This window comes from Typopeltis vanoorti, chromosome 26, assembly GCF_054136105.1.
Source record: "Typopeltis vanoorti isolate ZY-2024b chromosome 26, IOZ_Tvanoo_1.0, whole genome shotgun sequence".
Taxonomy (NCBI): Eukaryota; Metazoa; Arthropoda; class Arachnida; order Uropygi; family Thelyphonidae; genus Typopeltis; species Typopeltis vanoorti.
Window position 1 is genome coordinate 6,606,288 of NC_143574.1, and position 22,053 is coordinate 6,628,340.

General features: G+C 35.8%; 1 protein-coding gene across 1 annotated transcript in view; it reads left to right on the forward strand.

The window, feature by feature from the left end:
- The window catches only part of LOC150092290 (glycogen debranching enzyme), a 461,626-nt gene that overhangs the window by 221,709 nt on the left and 217,864 nt on the right, over window positions 1-22,053 (forward strand). Inside the window, exon 14 of the mRNA XM_090414998.1 lies at window positions 3,536-3,686. Within this exon, the coding sequence (XP_090271124.1) occupies window positions 3,536-3,686 (151 nt within the window). The remainder of the gene's footprint in view (window positions 1-3,535; window positions 3,687-22,053) is intronic.

The following is a 22,053-nucleotide window of genomic DNA, read 5'->3' on the forward strand; positions in this document are numbered from 1 at the left end:
AAAAGTTGCTTCAGGCCATAATTCCAACTCCCATCATCATTCTATACTAGAAGAGGGATCCAGCACTTATTTCAATGTAGGGTATAATAGTCAAATTTATGTTTGGTTTTCTGTAGGGCAAAAATTTATACTGCTTTCTCTCTTTCCATAATGTTGCCTCATCTGATTTACTAATTTGGTTGATCAAGTAGTTAGCATGCATGCCCTCCAACAAAAATGTTGATATGTACACGGGGATCAATGTAAGTCACACATTGGTCCTCGTGTAGGACCACTTGTGACTTATGGAATGTAGAAACTATGAAATAATGCTGGATCTAATATCCACTTGATTTTTATAATTTTTGCATTTTCGAAATGAAACCTTTTGGCTCTTTATGAGATTTTAGGGCAAGTTAGCATGCACCTTTTCACTACTGATATGGGTAATATATGATTTCTGCATTACTTCAACTTTGGTATCTCTTCTGGATCTAACTTCCACTGATGAGACCTCAATAAAGATTGAAACTGTCTGTGTAGCAGCCCTTCCCATAATACATTGCATTATACACACCTTAAAGGGTGTGTATGCTTTGCATTATGGGATACTAAGGCAATTGATGTGAAGTCATTAGCTTCTATATACATGTAGCCTAGTCATGAAGATTCCTTCATGCACAGACTTTGTTTGCTTAGCCTTGGATAAGGGATAAAACAAGAATATAATTTCTTATCTATCTATCTATCTATCTGTATGTTCACTGGGCATCTACGGATGCCGTATGGTCAGTCTGATGCTATGTGCCACACCAGTCCTTGCCATGTAGTCCTATTGTTTGCTTAAATTAAGGGGATATTAAATCCCACATAGTTTTAAAACTGAAGACCTATTGTTTGCTTTTCTGGAGGCCTCAACTGTCTGAAGATCAGTCACTTCACACACACACACACACACACACACACACACACACACACACACACACACACACACACACACACACACACACACACACACACACACACACCATCCATCCATCCATCCATCCATCCATCCATCCATCTCATTGATGGTCTACCCCTTCCTCTTTTTCCAGGAACTTTACCTTCTGTTACTGTTCTGAGAAGTCCCCCTTCCATCCTTTCAATGTATCCAAAATATTTTAACTTTCTTCTGCCAATATCCTTAAGGAGCCTTAAAGGTCTACTGATCGTTTCTAACACCCATTCATTTGTACGTCTTTCAGTATATGATATCCTCAACAGCCTTCTGTAACACCACATCTCAAAAGCAGATATCAGTTTCTTATCTGACTTCTTTAGGTTCCAGGTTTCACGTCCATAAGTTTCTGTTGGAAAAAAAACAACTGCATCCAAAATCTTCAACTTTGTTCCCATGGAGATAGATCCAGATTTTAGAAGTCTTTGACTGTTGTTTTAGCCATTCCTAACATCTTCTGAACAGCAGTTCTTCATTAATAATGGATACCAGGTACTCAAACTTGTTGACTTCCTCAATTCTTTTTCCATTAAGGTACATTTGTTTCTAAAGAGCTTCCCTGTTTATATTTCCTTTGAGAACCATAATCTTTGGCTTGCTAGAATTGAGTTGAAGTTCTCTGTTATTACTGATCTTGTTAACTTTGTCAAGAATTAGTCCTAGTTCTTCTATGTCATTACAAAGGAGTACTGTATCATCAGCATACCTCAGATTACTGATCTATCTACCTCCTATCCTAATTCCTGTTTTGAGCTCATCCAATGCTTCACACACATGATGTCCTCCACATATATACTATACAAGTAAGGAGAAAATAAACATCCTTGCCTAACTCCTTTTCAAACTTCAAGCCAATCAGTTAATAACACCTGCTCTTACTGTGGCTTCTTGCTCCCTGTACAAGTTGGCTATCAAGCTTGATAGTGTTTTGAGGAAACCCATTCTTTTCATTACTTCCCATAGTTTCACATGCTCGACACAGTCAAAACTTTAGGAAAGAAGCACATTACCAGAAGGAGTCAGTATTCTTTATATTTGTCTATGATCTGTCTAAGGCAAAGGATCTGATCTCTGGTGCCTTTACCTTTCCTAAAACCTGCTTGTTCCTGGGGCATCTCTGCCTCAACTTTGGCATCAATCATATTTATAATTTTAAATTTTATTCTTCAATAAAATTTTGCTTGCATGAGATATTAAACTAATAGTTCTATAGTTCTTGCATGCCTTCATTGTATGAAAACTGACTTCTTCCAGTCTCTAGGCCATGATCCTTTCTCCCATATCCTTGTAATCAATCTGTAAAACACTCTTATCCCTCCATCCCCTGTGGCCTTAATTAACTCTGCTTAACTGCTTAAATTTTCCTGGTGAGAGGGCTAGACATTTTATTTATCCACTCTACTGTACGGTTCCTCACAATATTTTTTTCCATCCATTTTTGATTTCTGTTAGTAATGCTCCATTCCTGTCTTTGATGACATTCAGTATGGGCTTAAACTTGTGCTTTAAGTCGAGAACTAAATAAAACATCCTTTTATAATTGTGCCTCCTCATCTGGAACTCTATCTCTTCTCATTTATCGGTATAGAACTTTTCCTTGTCCTGCTTGATGGCTCTTGACTTCTCTGTGTAATTTCTTATATTCTTCAGTCCCTGTGTCTTTTGTTTTTCCCACCACTTTCTTTTGATTAGTTCCCATGTTGAATCTGATATCCATGGGTCTCTTGGTCTTCTTATTGGCCAAGATACTTCTTTGCTGTATCCTGTATTATCACCTTGACTCCTTCCCAAAGCATTTCTGATGAGTTCTCCTCATTGGTATCCAAAAAATCATCCAACTGAGTTGATGTTTCTTCTGTGAATCCATTAAGAATTACTGTAACATCCAATCTAGTGAGGTGTGCCTTACCTGGAAGTTTTCACTCTTACTAGCTGATGGTATGTGCTAAATCTGCTCCAGGACAATTATGCACATCAGAGATGCTCGTCTTCCACCACTGGAGAGCCAGGATATAATCAATCTGGTGCCTTAACCTATCAGTGTTAGATATCCAAGTATAGGTCCATCGTGGATGTTTCTGGAAGCAGGTATTGGTAATAACTAATCTGTTAGCACTGGCAAATTCCACACTCTTTCACCATTGGTGTTCACCCAGACCAAACGTGCCACACTCTGACCTGACTCTCATACTCTTACCCACTTTTGCATTTAAGTCCCCTAAGATGGCAAGTAGGCAGTCCAAAACAGTTTGTAAGTTTTCATAGAATTCCTCAATCTCTTCTTCAGGCCTATCTATGTGAGGGGCATAAACTATCATGCTTCATACATTGATAGGCTGAGCCTTAAGTCTAATAGAAGATAATTTCTTGGCATCTTTAATTTAACAAGCTCCAAATTTCACTCCACAGGATATTACTGTTCCATTACAAAAGCTAACATGGATGTGATTTTATTTAATTCTTATTTCATATAAATTATATTTCTCTTTTCAGCATAATATATACTCTTATTTTAATTCAATTGCTTTGGAAAGTTACATTTATGTATTTTTATAGGTCTTTGTTTACCAGCTGGATTCAGATGTTGTTGCTGTTACTCGTCACTCTCCTGCAACCCATCAGTCAGTTGTTCTCGTTGCACGAACATCATTTCATTCACCTATTAATCCAACTCTGACAGGATTTATACCCTCCATGACTTTACCAGGTGTGAGTCAGTTTTAATTTTATTCTTTGTTTTATATTCTATTCACACTAAATTGTTCTGCATTTTATAAATAATGTACAATATTTGACATTTTTTGCAAAAATGTCAAATATGCTAAATGATTAAAGTAGTATTTTATGTGTTACAAGTGGCAGATGGATGCAATCAAATCAATTGGCATTCATAATTGCAAACTTATAGTGAACAGACATAATACACTGACCTCAGTCATAATACCTCTCTTTCGCCTTAGTTGCTTCAGATAACTACAAATAACATTATATTTTCACTTGCAACAATATAATGGCTTCTGAGTGTCACAAGAGGAGCATCAAATTACAAGGCAATTTGCATTTCTGCAATTAAGATTTGAAACTATTATTTTGGCAATGATAAATAATAATATTATTATTAAGAGATGGAGTCAGAGACTCATCGGGGAGGCCACATACTACCTGCACCAGCTGCCATACTTGTTCTTCAATTCATTCATACTACTTCCATACACAACATCCAGTAGCAATTCATTCCAATGATGTATTACTGTATGAGAGAACAATCTAGCTCTCACTATCTTCTTCACAGCACTATTCTCAACTTCCAAGGACGCTTCTCTCATCCTTTCTCCACCTTCCATAAAATGAAAAATCCTTTCTGTAGGTATCCTGTAAATAACACTTACTGAAGCTCTGAGGTCTCAGTCATAATACCTCTCTTTCTCCTATTTGCTAGTGTCTGCAGCTCACAATTTCTTAGTCTATCTTCATAATCTGCATTCCACAATCCTAATATCATTTTTAACACTCTACTTTTCACTCTCTTCACTATATCAGAATTATGATGGAAACCAGATCAGACTTGCACACACTAGTCCAAGTAAGGTCTTATCAAGACCTTGTAAAGAGGCAAAATGACTTCCTTTACTTGCCAAAGTTCATTTCATCATTGCAATTATCCTGGAATTCTATTTACAATCTTTGTTATATGGTCTTGCACTTCAATTTCTTATATACTAAAAAAACTCTAAGATCCCTAACTTGATCAAATATTTCTATCATAATTCCACTAATATAATATGATGGTGGATATCTCATAACATCAAAGTGCATGACTTTGCATTTACTAACACTGAACTGCTAGTGCTTTTCACATGTCCACAGTTCTAGCCTATTCAAATGATTCTGCAAATACTGCATATCAGCCACACTCCTTATTATCATGTCTATTTTTGCATCATCAGCAAATAGCTGTGTGTCATATGTAAAATACTTCCCAATGTCATTAATGTAAAGATTGAATAACAATGGACAAAGGACCATTTTTCGATATTTGTCATTTAGCCATCCTCTTCTCCATGCCAGTATTTTATAATTCAATCCCATCATCATCAAATTCCTGGCCTGTATACCTCAAGGGTATGCAGGATCTTATGATAGTACTACATAAAAAGTTACATCATTACTAACTTCTTTGAGTGTAACCACTAATTTCTTGGCTAACTGATAATTGGAGCTATGTAGTGATGTATAATAAAATTAGTTTAATCCTTTATCCAAGTGTGAGCAAACAAAGTTTGTGCCTGAAGTATCTTCAGGACTAGGGCAAGGTGATACCACACCAGGGCAACTCGTTGCAAAGGTGGAGAAAGCTACCAACACTTCTATCTCAGTATCTCCTATAATGCAAAACACATCTCCTTGCGGATATGTCTAATGTTATGCATTAAGGGAAGGGCCACTACCCAGACTAGTTTCGACCTTTATTGAGGTCTCTTCAGTGGGAGCCAGGCCCTAGTGGAAATACTAGGCAGAAGCATTCGCAGGTCATCTCTACCTATAGGAGTTGCCAAATGGTGTGCCACCCTTTTTTTTTATAAATTACTCTAGATTTAGAGAAGGTTGTTGAAAGTTTATTTTTCACTTGGTTAGAGTATAATAAAATTAGTTTAATCCTTTATCCAAGTGTGAGCAAACAAAGTTTGCGCCTGAAGTATCTTCAGGACTAGGGCAAGGTGATACCACACCAGGGCAACTCGTTGCAAAGGTGGAGAAAGCTACCAACACTTCTATCTCAGTATCTCCTATAATGCAAAACACATCTCCTTGCGGATATGTCTAATGTTATGCATTAAGGGAAGGGCCACTACCCAGACTAGTTTCGACCTTTATTGAGGTCTCTTCAGTGGGAGCCAGGCCCTAGTGGAAATACTAGGCAGAAGCATTCGCAGGTCATCTCTACCTATAGGAGTTGCCAAATGGTGTGCCACCCTTTTTTAATAAATTACTCTAGATTTAGAGAAGGTTGTTGAAAGTTTATTTTTCACTTGGTTAGAGTATAATAAAATTAGTTTAATCCTTTATCCAAGTGTGAGCAAACAAAGTTTGCGCCTGAAGTATCTTCAGGACTAGGGCAAGGTGATACCACACCAGGGCCACACACCATACCACACACTTTATCCAAGTGTGAGCAAACAAAGTTTGCTCACACTTGGATAAAGGATTAAACTAATTTTATTATGTAGTGATGTGTTTTTGTGCATTTTAGGCAGGCCATAAATTCTGTGAACACTGGCATAATGTGGTAATAGCTTTTTAATTGTTTCCTCTGGCTACATATTCACTAACTTGATTAATTCTGTTTTCTTTTTGATGCGGTTTGTAGTTAACCAATTGGTATCCATTGTGGTCGGATACCATTTGGTTAATTTTTTCAAGGTATGCTGTCTGATCAAGAATGACAGTAGCACTGCCTTTGTCCACCTCGGTAATAACAATGTCTTGGTTATTTCGTAGAGATGTAATGGCTAATTTTTCTGCTTTGGTTAAATTGTAGCTTAGCTGTTTATTAAAATTTAGTATGTTAGATGGTTCCATTCATATTTTATCAGCTACATTGGAGGGAAGGGATTTTAAACCTCTTTCAATGTAGTAACACAACATAAATACAACATTAAGGCAACCCTCAAACTTCCTACAAAATTAAAAAGCATACTCACCTCAATCAAAGATCCCCTTCCCTACCTTGCCCACCCAGTGGTTTACAAAATTCAGTGTATCTGCAACTTACCCTACATAGGGGAAACAGGTCACACCATCTGAATAAGAAAAAATGGACATAAACAGCACAGTAATTTCCTCCACTATGGTACAAGGTTTGTATGAAAAGTTCTTGGCCTCGACCATAGATAGCAACACCATTGACAAGATTTTTTTCTCTAAGTTGGTACATCTGTCATAAGCATCCATGTGAAATTGCAAGTCATTCTATCAAGTAGTTTATGTTATATAGCTGTCTGGAGAAAAAGTGTTGTCTGTATCTCTTGAAATAGATAAAATTCTTTGTAAAAGAAATTCATTTGAAGTTCATAAAAGTTTATGGGCACTCTTCTCCTTCATTTTCGACAATTAAGAAATTAATTGTCGAAAATGGAGAAGAGTGCCCATAAAAGGAAAAGAATTACAACACCAGAAATCATTGATCAAGTGCATGATATGGTATTGGATAACTGGCAAGTCAAAGTGTGTGAAATTGCTGAGATTATAGGCATTTCAAAAGAATGTGTAGGATATATTTTGCATGAAGAATTGCATATGAAAAAGCTTTGCGCAAGATGGGTGCCATGCTTGCTCACAGCAGATCAAAAATGCACTCGCATGAAAATCTTTGAACAGTACTCGATGAGTTTTAACAAAAATAAAACTGATTTTATGCATCAGTTTATTACTGTGGATGAGACTTGGATTCACCATTACTTACCAGAATCCAAACAGCAGTCAAAACAGTGGACAAAAGCCGTTGTTCAGCGCCAAAGAAGACAAAGTCTGTTCCATCAGCAGGAAAGGTCATAGCATCAGTGTTTTGGGATGCTAAAGGCATTTTGTTTATTAATTATCTTGAAAAGGGTAAAACATTAACTGGGAAATATTATTCCACTCTTTTAACCACACTACACAAAAAAAATTCATGAGAAAAGACCTGGTTTGCAGAAGAATTAAAATCATCTTTCATCAGGACAATGCACCTGCCCACAAAAGTGTTTTGGCAATGGAAAAATTAAGGGATCTGCACTATGAGTTGTTGGAACATCCACCCTATTTCCCCAGATGCGGCTCCTCACTCATATCTCTTCCCAAAATTGAAACTCTCCCTTGCTGGTCAGCGTTTTTCTTCGAATGAAGAGGATCTTTACATCACTACAGGGACAGGATAATGGCACTGGAGCATCACTGGAATAAATGTATTAGTCTTAAGGGAGATCATATTGAAAAATAAAAATAATTTTGAAATTATAAATTTGTTTTTCATTGTTAGGCCGATCTTTTCAGACCAGCCTCATAAAACAGGCCTGTCCGACTATGCATTTCAGACATGTCACAGAATCAACTGGAAAGGCACCAAGTCCCTCCATCACACCAAAACCTGGTTTGAATGAAAGTTCAAGGAAGCTTGTGAGCGGCTGAAACATCATTTGAATCTAAATAATAATGATGGATTAGTAATTCCAAGAATCTGGAGGACTCATCTGCAACCTATATAGCATCCAAAATGTGATGGCAGAACCCCAGCACAGAAAACCTTATACAATTACTGTAGAGATGTGTTAATGTAGTTCTGCTATAAAGCCTTTTTTTTTTTTTTTTTTTTGTTTATTTAGATTTTTTTTTTGTCATCTGTATATTATTATACTTATATGTATAAAAATCTATGTTAATTTATATTTATGTATTTATTTATTATTATTATTTTATTTATTTATTTTTTTCACCAGATATTAGGCTAGGGTAAATGATCAAGAAAACATTTAGATTTATCTTACTTTTATGTATTCATGTAGATTGTGTCCCATGCATATGTATGTTTTCCTAATGACGATGTTGATACAAAATGTAGAGTGTTATTTTCAGAATTATAAGATAATTGTGAAGGATCTTGAACTGTTTTTTGTTGTAGCAATTTTTAGTAAATGTTTGGCTAATAATTTCATGTTCCTTCTTTAGTGCTTGCTCATTGAAGCAAATTGTGCTTTATGTTTGAGAGTGCTGATTACCCCTAGTTGTTTTAAAAATACCTGTTTCCATGTTAATTAATCAGCTTGCCTTTCTAAAATATGTAGAGACAACAACTTGATACCTAACTGCATTAAGTTTAAAAGGAAGTTTACTTCAGCCAAAGTAATCCATTTTGATTCCCATATGAAAAAAGCTACATTGAGAGAAAAATCCACGAGGCACAAAAATCTAGCAATTACCCAAAACAGTGTTCTACAACTAATAGAGCTATTGAGCAACATAAATCTCAATATTTCAAATATTCTACAGAGGATCACAGATCCTCTGTAGAATGCAAAGCACGTGTTACATAAAAACAAAGCAAAATTAACAGTGAAGTTCCAAATACTGTAACATCAAGAAAGCAACATCCAATCACAAACAAGCGAAGTAAAGAGCAACCAACCACCAACAGACCACAGGCCAAGTTATCACCATCCAGCTACAACCTGAACAATCGAGAACTCTTGCTTCTGCAAAAAAGGCTTAAACTACACTGTTGCACCAAGGCTAGTAAACAAACTAGACTTATATAACATTGAAAGAGGTCTAAAATCCTTTCCCTCCAATGTAACCAATAAAATAGATGGAAACATCCACTATACTAAATTCTAATAAACAGCTAAGTTGCAATTTAACCAAAGCAGATGAATTAGCCATTAAATCTCTAAGAAATAACCATGACATTGTTATTACCAAGATGACAAGGGCAGTGCTACTGTCATTCTTGAGGCAGCATACCTTGGAAAAATGAATCAATTGGTATCCAACTACAACACATACCAGTGTTGTGATCGGTTAACTACAATCCTACAAACCGCATCAAAAAGAAAAGAACAGAATTAATCAAGTTAATGATTACGTGGCCAGAGGAAACAGTTAAAAAGCTATTATGCATTATGTCTAATCTCCCAGAATTTATGTCCTGCCTAAAATGCACAAAACAAACACACTGCCACACAGCTCCAGTTATCCCTTATCCAAGAAACTAGTGGTTACACTCAAAGGAGTTGGTAGGTCATTCCCCATCCTACATAAAAAATATACACTTCTTCAACAAAATTAAAAACATCATACTCCTCAACAACAAAGATTTATTAGTGAGCTTTGACATAACTGCCCTTTTCACTGATATCCGGATCAATGATACTATTCTTCTGATACAGAACATATTTCTGCCTATCACGGCTCTCTCTTTGCTCATGTACTTTGCTCTGAGTATTTTGTGTGGCAAAATAATTTCTACCTACAAAAAGAAGGTATGCCCAGTGGCTCACTACTTTACTCCTATAGTTAACTTTTACAAGGAAGACTTCAAACAACGAGCTCTAGATTCAGCAAGCCTAAAGCCCAAAGTCTGGCTCAGATATGTTGATGATATTTTTGCCATTTGGCCTCCATGGCTGTGTAACATTAAATACATTCCTAAGTTACCTGAACAAACAATCAATCATAACTTCTCTTCCTTTTCTAGACATGCGTCACACATCTTCCCTTAGGCTGCCTGTTATTCACAGTCTACTACAAACCTACACACAGGCCAATACATATATAAAAATTCATACCACCATCCATTACCAAAACTAGGGGCCCATCAGCACCCTCAAACATAGAAGCCCTAACAATTTGCTCCAATAAGCAAGCACTGAAGAAGGAATGTGAAATTATTAGCCAAACATTTATTAAAAAAAAAATGGCTACAACAAAAAATAATTTCAAAGATCCTTCATAATAATACCACTAAAAGCAAAAATGATTACAAGAATGCCATAGCCATAGGGGAATATCAGCAAAAATAGACAATATAAATACAACTTTAAGACAACCTTCAAGCCTCCTGCAAAATTAAGAAGTATACTCAGCTCATCAAAAGATTCCCTTTCTTACCTTGCCCACCCACCTGGTTTAAAAGAAAGTTCAAGAAAGATTTTGAGATGCTAAAACATCATCCGAATCTGAACAAAAATGATGGATTAGTAATCCCAAGAATTTGAAGGACCCATCTGCAACTCACTTAACATTCAGAACATGGTGGCAGAATCTTAACACAGAAAACCTTAATATAGGAGTTTGTGGATTACAGAGGTTGGTTGATAGGCGGAGAAGATTGGATATGATAGAAACATTTAAATTACTAAAAGGTTTTTATAAGACTGATGCAGGGGAAATATTTCAGCTCTATGATAGTGATGGAAGAACAAGAGGTCATCCCTGGAAATTAAGGAAGAGTGTGGTTAACAAGGGTGTGAGAAATAGATTTTTTGCTTTGAGAGTGGTGAATGAATGGAATGCATTGCCTGATTCAGTTGTGAGTGCTTCGTCTATTAATGAATTCAAGAAGAGGTATGATAGATATTGTTTTGATAGTTTTGGGTCTCCAACGATGAGTCTTCTTACTCCATGGAGGTACCCGTATAAATAATAAGAAGAAGAGTACTAGAGATTTGTTTAATGCAGTTCTACTATAAAACTTTATTTTTATTATTTTTTTTTTCTTTTAAGGTTACAGGGTTATTAGCATTCATAGTGAAGAATTTATGGAGACAAAAACACACATGTTAGAGTAATTACTTTACATGTACTTATAATTTTCACTTAGAACATAATTTTTTAAATTCTAAGTAATTACTCCAACGTGCATATTTTTGTCTCCATAATTTTTTTGCTATGAGAACTTTATTTTTATTTAGATTTTTTTTTATCATCTGTATATTCTTACACACACACACACACATATATATATATTTTTTTTAATTTATATTTATGTATACTTATTTATTTATTATTATTTTTATTATTTTTTTATTTTTTTCACCAGACTAGGGTAAATGATTAAGAAAACATTTAGATTTATCTTACTTTTGTCTAGTGTCATGTAGCTTGTGTCCTGTGCATATGTATGCTTTCCTGATGATGACCACAATGCATAGGTCAAAATGTGGAGTGTTATTTTCATAATTATAAGTAAAGTAATTACTCTAACGTGTGTTTGTCTCCATAAATTCTTCACAATGAATACCAACCACCATGTAATTTATTCCAACAAAAGGGGTGTAGAAAATGGACGTGGTGATCAAACGATGGGAAAACCAAAAACATGATTGATGTGATTATAATTAAAAGAAGATGGATAATATCAGTACAGCAATGTTGAACTTTACAAGGAGCGATATAGACTCGGACCATAGTTTAGTGATTGCAAACATCAAGTTGAAATTAAAAAAGAAATATAAATCCCAACATTAGAATAGAAGAGATACAGCACGAATAAGTGAAGCAGAAATAGGAAGAAGGTACAGAACAGTGTTAGAAGAGAAACTTAAAAGTGTGGAGAAAGAAAAAAACTCGGAATTTAAGAGTGAAAAGAGTAATGAAGGCGATAGAAGATGCAGTTGAAGAAACTGTACCAGAAGAAGAGAAGATCAGGAAGAAATGGATTACACAAGAAACACTGAAGTTAGTACAGGAGAAAAGAATGTTGAAGATAAGAAGGGATACATCAGAACAAATAGAAGAGCAATATAGAAGAAAATGTAATGAGGTGAAAAAAGCAGTCAGAATGGATAAGATGAAATGGTTAGAAGCCCAATGCAACAATATAGAATACTATGGAGAGCATAAAACAAGGGAGGTATACAAAATGATCAGAACCGTTAATAGAAAGTGGCAACCAAAACAGACCACAATTAAAGATGAAAAAGGCAAAGTATTGATGAATAAAGAAAAAATTGTACAGCAGTGGACAAGATACTGTAGTGAGTTATATGAAGAAAAACTAGATTCAGATAGCATTGGGAAACTGACTGAAGAATTGAAGAAAATATCACTACCAGGTAATGAGCATGATATGGACATTTTAAGAGGAGAGGTAGAAAAGGCAATAGGACAGCTAAAACACAACAAGAGTCCTGGTAATGATAACGTTACTGGAGAAATGATTAAATATGGTGGTGAAAGTATGGTTACAGAAATGCACCAACTATGTAATATAGTATGGAAAGAAGGGAAAATGCCAGAGGAGTGGGTGAAATCAATATTAGTGACACTATACAAGAAAGGAAATAAGCTAGAATGTAAAAATTATAGAACAATTGCCTTGATAAGTCACCTTGGTAAAGTGATGATGATCATATTGACAGAAAGATTGAGAACACAATTGGAAGCATACCTTGCAGATGAGCAAGCAGGATTTAGGAAGGATAGATTCAACAGATTTTGACAATGAAGTTAATAGCAGGTGCTTAAGGGTCAAATAATAGGGGTGCTTAAGGGTCAAAGCTATATAACTGAGAGGAGACCTCCACATAGCCTTTAAAGGAATGCGGAGAACCGACCAGGGCTTCTGACCTAATGTCCAATCCTCACCTTCTCGTGGTGCACCCTGTTGGGTATCTACTTTGATACTGAACGAACGAGGATGGGCTGGCAATTTGGGATTTAGCCGACCAAATTGTATTCTTATTGGTTAAACTAAAATAAAAAAAATGATGGTACAACATGACAAAATTTCATGCCGGCTGGGGCGTCGCCCAGTTAAACAAGGCCCCCCCGTTGTTTTCGCCAGGGAACCAGGCCGAACAGCGAAAAGTCAGCTACTGGAACAAATCTGAAAACAAACGGCAACTCAACATCACCAGAGTTAAAGATCGGTACTATCAACGTAAGAAGCCTGAATGGCAAAGAAATGGAGCTAGCTGAGGAATTAGATAAGTACCAGATCGACATAATAGGGGTGACTGAAACAAAAAAGACCAAAACTGGTGAGATCTTTCTAAGCAATACATACAAAATGTTATATTCAGGCAATGACAATCAAGGAAAAGAAGGAGTAGCCATAGTATTCAACACAAAATACGAGGCTAATCTTCTTGAATGGCAGTCAGTCTCAAGTAGAGTAATGTGGGCAAATATGAGAATGGGGAACTGGACAATGAGACTTATTTGTGCCTATGGTCCCACAGAAGGTTCTACTAAGGTAGAAGTGGAGGAATTTTTTGAGGCTTTAGAAAAAGCAACTGACACAATAAAAAAGGAAAAGTTGGTCCTTGTTGGGGATCTAAATAGTAGAGTAGGAAATGATTGTGAGACATACAAAAATATTTTGGGAAAATTTGGAGAAAAGAGCAAAGCTAATAATAATGGCAAATATTTGTTGGATTTCTGCTCAGGACATGGACTGGTTATTACTAACACCATGTTCCAACATAAAAATGTGCACAAATTCACATGGAGAGAAGAGGCTAGAAATAAGAAAAGTCTCATTGACTATGTTATCGTTGATAGTGATGTTTTCTCCCTGGTGCAGGACACCAGAGTGTACAGAGGATTTGAAATTGGAAGTGATCACTATTTAGTCTTGAGCAGAATAAAATTGAATTTCATATTAAAAAGAATAACATGTAAGAAAGTTTTAAAGCGAATAAAAGTTGAGCAGCTCTCAGATGTGAACTGTAGACTAAAATACAGAAATATTATTGAAAAGAAAATGAAAGAGTTTGAGAACAGGAATCAAACCTTGGAGATTCAGTGGCAAACTCTGAAGGAAACATTGATTGATTCTGCCAGAGAGGCATGTGGTGAGGTTGTGTGCAAGGATAAAAAAATCAGAACTCCCTGGTGGACACAGGAAGTTAAAGAGGCAGTGAAGGAAAAGAAGAAAGCATATCAAAAGTTCCTGTCAAATAAGTCAGCTTTTACTCTTACAGAATACAGAGACAAATGTAAGAAAGCTAAACAGTGTGTAAAACTAGCTAAACAAAAGTCATGGGAGGACTTTGGCAAGAATATAGAAAATAAATATCAAGAAGGTGGCAAAATATTCTGGAGGTTGTTGAAGAAGCTTAGGAATGGAGGAAAGAGTGCTGTAAAAGGAATTAGAGATGATAAAGGTGAAATGAAAACAGGAGAAAAAGATATCCTTGAAGTATGGAGTAATTACTTTGAAAAACTGCTAAATGAAACATGCAGTGAGGACAGCACAGTGTTAAAAAACACTGACCATGCATGCAGTCAGGAATACATATCCATACTTGAAGTAGAAAAAGCCATCAAAGGCTTGAAATGTGGAAAGGCAGCAGGAGTAGATGATATTCGACCAGAAATGCTGAAGTATGGTGGTATAAGAGTCTTACAGTGGCTGCACTGCATAGTTCAGAAAGCCTGGACAGAGGGACGAATTCCCGATGATTGGAGTAGAGCTCTCATAGTACCCATATATAAAAAGGGAAATAAAACTGAATGTGAGAATTACAGAGGTATTTCCCTACTGAGTGTTCCTGGCAAGATCTATGCAAGTATACTTGAGAAACGGTTGAGAAGAATTGTGGAAGAAAAGCTTGGTGAAGAACAAGCTGGATTCAGGCCAAATAGAGGCTGTCAAGATCAGATCTTCACTTTACGACAAATAGTCGAGAAAGCATGGGAATATAACAAAGATCTGTATTTAAGTTTTGTCGATTTGGAAAAGGCATATGACAAGGTGCCAAGAGAGAAGCTATTCAATACGCTGCAGTTATATGGTGTCAATGGGGCATTATATCAAGCAATACTTAGTCTTTATTTGAGTTGTGAGTCAGCAGTTAGAATTGAAGGAAGTACAGGAAGATGGTTTAATGTTAAATCTGGTGTGAGACAAGGATGTACATTATCCCCTCTGTTATTCATTATCTATATGGATCACATTATGAAGGAATGTGGTATTAAACCTGATATCAAAATTGGAGATGTTAATGTCAGCTCTTTGCTTTATGCGGATGATGTTATACTTCTAAATAAATCCGCTACAAGTCTGCAAGATTCTCTGACTAAATTGAATAGCTGTTGTAATAGATATGGTATGAAGGTCAGCAATAAAAAGACAAAGACAATGAAAATAGGCAGAATCATTGAAAATGTCAACTGTGTTGTGAATGGAGAACCTGTGGAACAAGTAAAACATTTCAGCTACTTAGGCACAATTTTTACTGAAGATGGTAAACTAAATATAGAAATAGACAATAGAATTAGCAAAGCTGGTATCGTGGGAAGTCAATTGAATAAATTCATATGGAATAAGAAATAAATTAGTCGGAACACTAAATTAGCTGTATACAAGACTGTGTTCAAACCAATTTTAACTTATGGATCTGAGAGCTGGGTCAGAAGTAAAACACTTGACCAAAGACTAGAGACCGCAGATATGAGAGTCCTGAGAAAGATTAGAGGCGTGAACAGATGGCATCAATGGCAATATCATATTAAAAATGAGGATATTAGGAAAGAACTTGACATTGTCAGCATCCAGGAATGCGTTAGCAGAGCTAATCTCAGATGGTATGGTCACTTAAATAGAATGGGAGAGGAAAGATTAGCAAAACAAGTGTTCTCTGCCAGGTTGGCAGGAAAACGACCCAGAGGAAGACCAAGATATAGGTGGATTGATACGGTACAAAGTGCCTTAGAAGATAGAAATATAAGATCTGATAATGTCGGAGTCTTGACAAGTAACAGACTGATTTGGAGGAAAATTGTAGATAGGAAGTTAGTAATGATGTAATTTTTTCATGTAGTACTGTCATATCCTGTACACCCCTTGAGGGTACATGGCAGGAATTTGATGATGATGATGAGTTAATAGCAGAGAAAGCTAGGAGAAAAAACAAAAACATATATACTTGCTTTGTTGATTTTCAGAAAGCATTTGACAGTATTGACCAGAAAGTGACATTAGCACCTCTAGAATCCTATGGAATTGATAAAAAAACTAATAGCTATATTAAAAAATGTTTATCAGAATGCAGTTGCAGCAGTTAGAATAGGTGATGATCTGGGGAAATGGTTTAAAACAAGCAGAGGTACTAGACAGGGAGACCCGATATCACCAAGCATTTTCATCGCATTTTCATTAGAAAGAGCAGTAGACAAATTGAAGGAAGATGCCAAAGGAATATCTGTACATGGAATGAGAATTAATAATCTGAGATTTGCAGATGACATTGTTATTATTGAAGAAGACGAAAGAGAACTACAAAAAACACTGAAACTGTTAAATGAGGAAGGGAAGAGATTTGGACTTATTATGAACTTGGAAAAAACAAAGACAATGGTATTTGGTGAGAAGAACATGAAACAAAAGATACAAGTGGATGGAACTGATATAGAAAATGTAGAACGATTCACATATTTGGGAAGTAAACTGACATATGACTTGGACTGTAAAAAAGAAATAAAGATCAGGATTGCAAAGGGAAGAACAAATCTGAAGGGCATGGATAACATCTGGAAAAGTAAAATGATCAGTCTGCAAACAAAACTAAGAGTACTGGAAACATGCATCTTCAGCGGTGTACTGTATGGGATCTGAAAAGTGGGTAATAAATAAAGAATCAAGAAAAAGAATTTTGGCATTTGAAAGAACTTGTTACAGGAAGATTCTAAGAATAGGATGGGTACAGAAAATCACCAATGAAGAGCTCTATCAGAAGATACAACCAAAAGAGAATCTAATGCAGAAGATTATAAAACAGAAGCTGCAATTATTTGGACACATCTGTAGAATGAGTAAGGACCGGAAGATAAAGACATTTATGTTTGGTATTTTGAATGGTGTAAACAGAAGAGGTAGACCATACAGAGAATGGATAGATGACATAAAAGACTGGTGTGGAATGGGTGTACAAAAATTGCGACACTGTGCACTGGACAAAGAAAGATGGAAGAAGATAGTGAAACAGGCATCAGACATCAATGGGCAGTGAGCCCTTGATTCGTGATGATGATGTAATTTATGGACATTTCTTTCTTAAAAGAAAGAAAACCCATAATTTGCTTATAACACATTAAGTTTTTGGATCAACAGAAAAAAAAATACAATGATATTAGCAAATGCGAATTGTACTATGCTTGATTTTATCTTGGCACACTTTTCTCAGAAGCACGATGTAGATAATGGATGAGAATTTAAAGTTGAATTGGAAAGGACTGTTTCCCTGATTAAAAGAATTGGGTTGGGGATGTGTTCAGTGTGCAGGAAAAGAAAAATTGGAAACAATAATTCTCTTTAAATAAACCATCGAAATTACGAAGATTCCACTAGGCATTCTTATAATACCAGATTAGGTTTAATTTCCATTTTGAATATGAATAACTTTAATTAAAGACTGTTCATGTGAAGGTGAGCTAGCCAGTCTCATATCGAGGTGACAGGGGTTCTCCTTTTTAAAACACAGATGATTTTCTTCCTATAAACATGTGAACTAGCCACAGAATACATCCTTTCTTTAGAAATAATAGTCTAACAGGATAAAGTCGTATCCCTTTTATGTATGTCGAATACAGTGCTCCTGATTAACAGACACATTTGTTGCCTATGCCTTTATGATGCTAGTACTTAATGATACAGGAAGCAAAGGAAAAGGAAGAAGGCAAAGATAATGCCTAGTTAACAGTGGCTATGTGAGCACTGCTCATGGGCGATGACTGCAGTGACGGATTTTGATCTCATCTGCTTAGAGAATAACACTATCCACAATAAACTGGTTTACCTATTCTCTGCATGTTCTGTGGAATATAAGGCTGAGATCCATCATCTCCATTTACATTTGTCTTTAGCAACTAATTCTGTCTCTCTTTCTCATCAGCTTTTATCATCTATCAGCTGTCATTCTTTCAGTTAATTCAGGCCTTCCTTTTTCCTTCTGGGATTGGTATCAGAGCTACCCTTAGAATATTTCCTCTGTCACTTCTTTATCTTTCTATTTCGCTGGCAATTTTTTTCTTTATCTGTTTTTATCACTCGTGCTTATGTTGTGACCAAAATATTTTTCACTTGTCATTTTCCATTTCTCTGATCCATATTATAATAGTGCCTTTACATTACTATTGAATATCCTTATTTTGGTTTTATTATGTTATATTATTCAGTTTTCTTAAAGCTGTACTTACTTTCATAACAATGTTATATCCTTCCAGTTCTACTTTCATTATCAGTATTATCTTAGCTGTGTAAAGGTATGTAAAATTCCAAATTTCTTCCATTGCTTGTCATTTACTTTTAGTTTCTTTCTGGCATTTGTTGTTCAATTTAAGAGTTTTTTTTTTTATTCATATTTAACCTTTTCAACTGTCTTTGTTATATTATACTTTTGATTTTGCTCATATCAAAATGCCTTGATGATGTTAAAACCATCACCTGCATATCCCAGATCTTCCCACTACAATGTGAGATTCTATTTTATTCTCATAAACTAGATCCTCCATAGCTCAGTTATTTTTGCAAGGACTTTGACTGGAAATACCTGGGTTCAAATCCCATATGATGAACCTTTATCAGAGCTTTTCAGTTGAAGATGAGTTAGCCAGTCAATATGGAAGTAAAATGTATTTAAGTTAAGGGATATTACATCCCATATTGTTTCATAGCCGAATAAGAAACTCAAAGAGTTTCATGCCGAATATAGTAAATATATAAAGTTCAGCAAGTCCAAGCATAGGCAAATACCTGGATAGTGTTACAGCTGACCCTTTGGGGAGTGCAACACTGAAGCAACTCCTGAAACTCAGGTTTTTCATCCTGCAACCAGGCAAATTAGCCAGAAGAACACAGTTGAAACAGAAAAATATATATTCAGGTATAAGACTTAATCACCTTATCCTAAAAATTAGGTTAAGAAGTCATTTTGCCCTAAAAGGCCTGTAAGTACTGCAGATTATTATTATTATTATTAATATGCTTATAAACTTTATTTTTCATAATATACAGTCAGTGACCATTAAAAAGCACTCCAGACATTAATTATCCAATAGTTCTTTTCCCAAAAATTCTAATGTCGTGCAGTTACGTGGCTTTTACTGCCTTTATACATTTCTGTTATCATTCTCACATTTTTCAGGAATTCGTAGCTTCTGATAATTGTCCACATTGTTTCTCTATCGATATTATGACAAACTCTGGAACATCTGTGATTTAAGTATAAAAAGGTTCTAAAATGGCCAACACCTGATATCTAAACAATTAATAAAATTTAAACCAGTTGAAAGGAGAAGGCTAGTTAGACCTCAAAAGAGGATATTAAATGGATAATGAGTCTTTGACTCCATGGGGTAATAATAATCGTGCTTATTACAGATACAGACCATACTGGTGTGTTACAGTCTCATTATCCATTTAATATCCTCTTTTATCATACACACAGGAGGTCCTTTTATCACACACACAGATCTCATCATACTCTGTCTTAAACACACTCAAACTCCTTGCAGACACCACACTCTCAGGCAAGGCATTCCAATCATTCACAACTCTGCATGAAAAAACCTGCTTTTCACTCTCCTACTCAAATCCTCTTTATACAGTTTCCAGGGATGACTTCTGGTTCTCCCCTGATCTCCCACTATTTTCTGTAGAACCTTTCCAGCATCGATCCTATAACAGCCCCTTAATAACTTGTAGGTCTCTATCATATCTCCCCTCTTCCTCCTGTCCACCAGACTCTGAAAGTTGCATCTTCTCAATCTTTCTTCATAGTCGACATTCCAGAGGTTAGAAACTACCTTAGTCAGTTGCCTCTGGAATCCTTTCCGACATCTCTTCATCCTTCTGAAAACCAGGTGACCAAATCTGGGCACAATAGTCCATCTGTGGCCTAATCAAAGCCCTATACATTGGAACAAGAATCTTCCTACTTCTACAAGTCAACAATGTCCTTTGCATCATTCCCAGAAGCCTTTGTGTTGTCTTCACAATTTTGGCTATGTGTCCTCTAAATTTCAGATCCTTATCCACTATCACTCCCAGATCTCTTATTTCCTACACCTCCGACAATATTTCGCCACCAAGCATAAATTCTGCATCCCATTTTTGTTTTCCAAATTTTAAAACCTTACATTTTGCAACATTTAACTCGCATCCCCATTCACGTGCCCAATCACTCAATTTATTCAAGTCTTCTTGTAAGGCCACAACATCTTTACTCTTCATGGTTCGTCCCAACTTTGCATCATCTGCAAACAACTGAATATCTTCATCCAAATCTTCACCAATATCATTAATATACAAGTTAAACAGCAATGGCCCTAAAACAGACCCCCTGAGGCACACCACTAGCAACTTTCCTTTTCCTGGATATCGCTCCCCGTTACACAACTTGTTGATACCTATCAGATAAGCAGTCTCCAATTCAATGCACCAATCTAATATAACAACCCTATCCACTCTAGTTTGACTATCAACTTATCATGCAATAATCTTTCAAAATCCTTTGCAAAATCTAAGTATATTACTGTGTATCCTTCTCCTCTGTCCATGAAAGCAGTCACCTCATTGTAATAAGTAAGTAGATTACTAAAACATTACTGAACATGACAAAATTATGGTGATGATGAGGTTCTAAATTCTGTACTCTATTCAGTTATATTCTACAAAGTAAAAATATGGTCTGCAGTACTTCCAACTTTTCTAAAAAAACAACCTCCAATAAGTTGAGAGAAGATCTTGAGCAATGAACTTCATCCCCTAAACGACAGTTCTAAACATTCATGCCCATGGCAGCATTCAAATCCACAGCTTCTTGGCTAGAGAGTGGATATGCCAAGTCATCCAGTCTAGCTGGCAATAGGCTAATTCCTCTCTAGTTTTCACATTTAGTGTTAAATGGTTTTTCTTTCTTTGGAATTGTGATTATCAGAGAATGAAAGATACTCATTGTTTTTTGTATACCCATTGTATCTTTCATTTCCTAGCACTTTAACAAACATCATGTACAATTTATCAGTATAAATATTATTAAGAGAGAGAACTCATAGGGCCCTGACCTAAGAAAGTCAGGAACTCGTTGAAGGAGGCTACATATCACCCTCACCAGCTGTCATACCTTTTTCTTGATTTCATTCACTTATCTCTCTACTCATCACCTTCAATGGCAGACCATTCCAATTACACACCAGAGAAAAATCTGACTCTCACACCTTCTTAACTACATTCATTTTCAACTTTCATAGATGCCTTTAGTCCTTCCCCACCCTTTATAAAAAATTAAAAAAAAATCTATCCACTGGTATCCTGCATGATGTTTTCAAAAGTTTGTAAATCTTAATATTTCAATCCTCTCTTTTTCTGTTTGCTAATGTCTTCAGTCCACTAATTCTCAAACTGTCTTCATCATTTATATGCCACAATCCCAATATCATCTTTAACACTTTTCTTTACATTCTCTCCACTGTATCAGCATCAACACGGAACCATCCTAACCTAACCAGACCTGTTTGCAGTAGTCCACGTGAGATCTTATCAGTATCTTATAAAGAGAGAAAATTATTTCATTATTTCCTTATCCTTAAATTTC